The 6,000-nt window shown below is 34.7% G+C and overlaps 1 protein-coding gene across 1 annotated transcript in view; it reads left to right on the top strand.

Moving 5' to 3' along the window:
• Nucleotides 1-1,256: 1,256 nt before the first annotated feature.
• The window catches only part of lmbrd1 (LMBR1 domain containing 1), a 59,023-nt gene continuing 54,279 nt past the window's right edge, over nucleotides 1,257-6,000 (top strand). Inside the window, exons 1-3 of the mRNA XM_015014937.1 lie at nucleotides 1,257-1,361; nucleotides 2,951-3,127; nucleotides 4,676-4,739. Coding sequence (XP_014870423.1) covers nucleotides 1,296-1,361; nucleotides 2,951-3,127; nucleotides 4,676-4,739 — 307 coding nt within the window. The 5' untranslated portion in view covers nucleotides 1,257-1,295. The remainder of the gene's footprint in view (nucleotides 1,362-2,950; nucleotides 3,128-4,675; nucleotides 4,740-6,000) is intronic.

Raw genomic sequence — 6,000 nt, 5'->3', positions numbered from 1 at the left:
CTCCTGGCTTTGTTACAACAATGGCACTTTTTATGCCACCCTTGTGTGAAAACCACATTTGTGGACTGCATAGATTTTTTTTTTTCTCCTGCTGTCATCATATTCTCCCACATATGGGATCTCTGCAACCCTCTAATCGCTGACAGGCTCTGTAAGGGTGTTGCTGGACCTGTCAGTTTAGGTATATGAGCATGTCCTGGTAGGTTTTCAGCTGTACAATGGTCTTTCTGTTTTTTAAAAAAAACAGATTTAAAAGTGTTCAGGAATATGCTCAAAGTTTGGATTGTTGTCATATACTATAATCACTGCTTTCAACTTCTCCCCAAGCTTAACTTTGATGTGTCTGGTGTGTCTCTTGGTCTTTATAGTGTTCTTTGTTCACTAATGTTTTCTAACAAACCTCCAAAGACTTCACAGAACAGCTGCATTTTTCTGAGGTTAAATCACATACAGATGCACACATTGTGACTTCGGTGTTTTTAAGGAAATTAAAAAGAACATAATGCACATCCCCCTTTTCAGTTTTATTTGCTGGAAATATTGAAACATTTGTCGTTTTTAATACATTGTAGTCTGTGGTTGTGACAAGATAAAATGTGAAAATCTTCGAGGTGTATTAATGCTTTTAGAAAGTATTACCTGTCTTTGTGGATGAGTGTTGTATTTAAATGCAAACCTTAAACATGAATTTCCTTCTATTTTATATGCTAAAAACACAAGATGAAGACAGAAATAACTTATGTTGTAAAGTGACAACCAAAACAAGTGCTTTACTTTCATATATTTATTGTCCTTGCCTAGCTTTAATAATTTACCATATTACTTGTACTTAATGTTTCTTTAATGTGTAGTCTTTAAAATTATACAGACTAGCTATTCCCATATTTAAATAAATAAATAACTTTGGATCACCTGTGACCTTTGTTCACAATTAGGACCACACCATATTGCCTGATTATCTGCCATTGAAAGAAACGGAGACTGAAAGAAACTGTCAGCAAATTGTTGTGTCACAACAATTTGCTGACAGTTTTCCTTGTAATCTTTCAACTTTTCAACTTGTTGAATCAAGATAATGACTTATTACCTTTTCCGTAACATAATAATGTTCATACATTTACGCTAACGCTCCTGACTAAACAGGTTTTTCCCCAGCTTTGCTTTTATTTCGACACCTGGCTCAGTACAAACAAGTCTCAGCATTCTATACCAAGTACGGAGGCTTTACGCAAGCTGCAGCACGCAAGTTGGTGACGTAACATGAACACGTGGGTTTGTTATTACAGGAAGTAAAGATGGCGGCTCAGTCCCTACTCTCAGAGTCTGTGATCGGATGGTCAATTTTCACTGTTGTTCTCCTGGTAAGCACATCAACATCACTTTTGGTCCCCTTATAAATTGCCACATATTTTAATTAGACTCGTTTTCCCGACGATTAATTCGGTTTTATATTGTGCTATCTACGCAATGTAGCTTCAGCGTATTAACGTCACTACTGGATTTGGATTGGCTTTAGCCATGACACACTTTCAGGCTCTTTAAATGTTTCGTTGTTGGACTTGGTATTTGTCTTCTTTTAAATCGTTAAAGACACAACAATGTGAAACGTCGCAGTTTCCCGAATGAACCTACGACTATTCATGTTTAATTGTTTTATTACATAGCAAAATATGCGCTTGTGGAGGATCTTCGTCAAGATTTAGGCGTTATTTTCCTCTGATGTCATTCACAGTCACACCGCTGAGAAAGGAATGCATTGTCGTGAACAAATTACCTTTGTATCTCTGTCCACTTTTCAGAGCGCTCTCATCTCTTATTTGGATGCAAAGCCTGCGTCATTACCTGGCAAAACAAACAGCCAGAGGCTTAAAGCTGCAGGCCTTTAATTGATTGAGCTTGCCTGTGAATGGCAGACCTTGATATTAAGTAGCTGTTGTTAGCAGTGTCCTCACTTGGAGCAGTTTGTGTCTAGAATATGACCTTGCAATTTTGAAGGTTTAAATTTAAAGCCTGGCAAAGTTTCTCTTTTTTTTAATTGTGGGTTGTCTGTTGATACCCTAGTAGTTTAAAATGGTGTCACTGGATTGTTTAATTTACTTAGACCTACGTAAAATTTTTGTAATGTAATTTCTAAAATAAATAAATAAATAAATGAATTTCTGCTTTGTATAAATCAGTCGTTCTTTTGTTTTCTTTTAAACCACAGTTTTGTTACTGATCCTGGAAAATCAGTTGGCTCTGAACAGCTTCAGATAGGCTTCTCTGTATCTGTAGACGTATGGACTCCCCACTTGTTTCAACACTTTGATAACATTCCTTTCTAGTTTCTACTCTGATATCCATGCACTTTTGCAACCTGAAAGCGTGTCTGGGTAAAAGGTCAAACCCCTGTCTTCTAAATAAAGTATGATTACATTGAATCTTCCAGTTTCATAATTTTTTTACTGGATTCTAATAAAAATATCTGTTGTTTGAGTTCACCATCATATCTGGATTTTGTATATTTTTCAAAATGCTGATGCAGTACTGTCACCACTCTTGCTGTGTTATCTACTCTGTCTCAAAAAAAAAGACTTTAGTCTTGAAAAGCTGAATCTTTTCAGTTATTTTAGTTTTAATTTAAAAATAAAAATTTGCAATGTTGTTTTGGTTTATTCCTAATCATGCACATCCCAAATGTTGCTTGACATTTCTTCTTTATTCACAGCATTTCAATGTTTTTTTCCCCACATTTTCTCATTCTTTATGTTGATTCACGTAAATAAATCCTTCTAACATTCTTTTTTTCCCTGTTTGATTTATATGAACTCTTTGGAATGTACACATGATGGAAGCTAAAAAAGAAATTTTGTGTCAATATTTGTTTATTTCGTTTTCTGTGATTTTCACTGAATGTACCGTAATATTTCTGAATCATCTTCACTGCAAATTTTTTATTTACTTTTTCCAGGTGATCCTGGCTTTCTGCTGGATCTACATTCGCAAATTTCAGAGTCGACAAGATAGTGAAGTTGTTTCAACAATCACAGCAATATGTGCATTGGCCATTGCTTTGATAACTTCAGCTCTCCTCCCAGTGGACATATTCCTTGTTTCCTACATGAAGTATCCCAATGGTACCTATAAGGTCAGTGTCTGTTCTGTTAAGAGCCACCGTAAATCAGTTTCAAGTTGTTGACATTTGGTATACTCTTAATGAAAAATTGTTCTTCGTTAATTTTTTTCTTGAAAAGGTAAAAGTTAAATGTATTTCTTAATCCATTATTTTCTTCCTGTACAGTGTTTTCAAATCCAGGCTTCGAGGGCTGGTGTCCTGCAAGTTTTAAATGTGTCTCTGGTTCAACACACCTCAATCAAATGGCTGAATTAACTCCTATGTATGCAGTCAAGTTCTCCAAAGTTCTCCTAATGACCTGATTATTTAACTCAGGTGTGTTGAAGTAGAGACACTTCGAAAACTTGCAGGACACCGCAAAGAATTTGACGATCTTTGCCATAAATTGAACAAATAACCAACCAAAAAACTGCTTTGATGATTGCTGCTTTGTTTCTGGTTGAATAAAAAAAAAAGAAAAAAAAAGAAATCTGTTTTCATATTTTTGTCTAACTTATGAGGATAACAATATGTTCTCCAAAATAAGTACTGGCTATAAAGAATAAAATACATATTGTTTTTTAAATTGCTTTTCAAGATCTGAAAGATTTTTACATATTTACTTTGCAGAAATTTATTTAAATTAAATTTATCATTTGATATATTCATACTGCAGTTTGTGCTTTGGCTGTATCTCTGTTTGTTGTTGAAACCAAATGCTTAAATACAAAGTGTAAAAATATATACATTTATTTCTCACTGTCTGACTTTATGTATGACTAAATCTTTCCTGTTGTAGGTCAGTTAGGATTATTGTGTGTGTGGTTAATGCCAGAATAATGAGATAATTTTTATTACTTTCCTCAAATTCAGATATGTCTATGTACCAACATTACTATTTCTTTTAAACATTATTCTAAAGCCTAAAAGGTTGTGTGTTGGTTTTGTAGCCTTCTGATTGGTTAATTCACGACATACAAGCTAACTGTTGTCCCAAAAGCACACAAACACTCTTTGTATGACATCATGCAAAAACCATTAAAAAAAAAATAAATAAATAAATAAAAAAAAAAATCAGATATCAGGAAGAGCTTTGCAGACCTACACTAATGTGGTTCATCTGTTGAAACAACTATCCACAAGTATAAACATCATGGATATAGATTCTGTGTCCCACAGATAAACATAGTTTGGTGTGAAATGTGCTTATGAACCCAAGAACAAAACCAACAAGCAGCTGATTGCTGAAGCTGGTAAAAGAGTGTCAAAATTCACAGTGAAAAACTACTATGCTGACATAGATTTGAGAGAAAGAAGCTATAATTCACACAGGAACAAAGGCCCTAATTTCTGAGGACATGTGCTGTTGTCTGAAGAAGCTAAAGGTTTTTGACTTAATTTACCATGTATACTTATTATCGTGGCAGAAATTACCTCCTTTCATATTGCTTTAATCAGTAATTTGTGTATTCTTATGTTTATCTAATCACATTCTCTCACCCTAAAACTAACTCTTGTCTGTTGTTGTAACATGTTGCCTTTCTATGAAGCTTAAAAAAACTTTTTTTTCTTGTTTTGCAGCAATGGGCTGCAAACAATGAGACAAGAGGGCAAATTGAAGCCACTGTGCTGTATGGTTATTACAGTAAGTGTGTTCTACTGAATGTTAATGGCAAAACACAATGAATACATGTTTATTTACAAGTAAATAAATATTTACTTTGAATCTATAAATAAATGTATCCATATAAGAGCTGACATTATATTTTGTTTTACATAAAGGTGGGGTGTGTCATGTCTTGTGATATCAGCGCTATGCTGTTTTCGGATCGATGGTCACGCCGGTTCAATTTTAATAACACTTGGTACCCGTCTCATGTAATCATTGTTTCTTGGGAGGTTAGCATCCAACATATGGGATTCATGCTAGCATTATATTTTTCACAGTGGTGACTCATTTGCACTCAGGGTTTCTATATAGATCTTTATGGCAGAAGTAGTGCAAAAACAAATCCATTAGTGTATTATAAAATCAGTCTTGACTGAAGTTTTCTTTATGGAAGTAAGAAACCATATACAATATGTGAAGCTTGTTTGAAACCTTGCAATTCCAGTAGTTAATCTAAAAGTCTATTTCATGTCTCATCATGCTATAAGAAAGAATTTGAGCCATAACACTCTCTTTATAATTAAAGTAGTACTTGACATGTTTTCCTTTTTAATCGACATCTTCAGTTCTGACAGAAACATGAGCAAACTATTTGCGAGAGTACAATTGCAGTAACTTTACAGGCGACCTGCTGTAGCTAAAATTGAATTAAAACCTTCCACTTAATCCATGTGAACTCCAAAGTGAGTGCTGCCTTAGAACTTAAGAAGCTTTAAAGAAAACTTCTTAAGAAGAATTCGTGATTTTGTTATGCTTCTCTGTCTTGGATAGGCGCTGCTGGGTTAGGAAGGGTTTATGTGGACATGGAGATTATACCCATTTATAGCTATACCTAGAATGGCTGCCTGTGTGAATTTGATGCCATAATTTAGATAAAACTCAGTGCATTTAAAGATGAGGTCAGAAATTAATCATTAGTTTTCTTCACCTGTGATTTAGAAAATTTTGCTGCGGTGAAAATACTGGTAAATGTCAGTTACTATGTATCCATATGCAGACACTGATATTGCACACAACAGAGCAGAAATGTCTTAAGATGAGAAAAACTGCAAATACCAGTATGTATGTTAACACTTGGGAGCGGTGATGATTAGAGTCTAGCTACTGGGAGGAAGGATATATGGTAACGCTCCTTTATGTGCCTAGGATGCAGCAATCTGTCACTGAAGGAGCTCTTTAATTCAGCAACTGCTTCATGCATGAGGCGGGGAGACATTGTCCAACAGTGATATTATCT

Source organism: Poecilia latipinna, unplaced genomic scaffold (assembly GCF_001443285.1).
Source record: "Poecilia latipinna isolate Pla-1442-1.1 unplaced genomic scaffold, P_latipinna-1.0 Scaffold1863, whole genome shotgun sequence".
In the NCBI taxonomy this organism is placed as follows: domain Eukaryota; kingdom Metazoa; phylum Chordata; class Actinopteri; order Cyprinodontiformes; family Poeciliidae; genus Poecilia; species Poecilia latipinna.
This window is presented reverse-complemented; position numbering and strand designations above follow the sequence as displayed.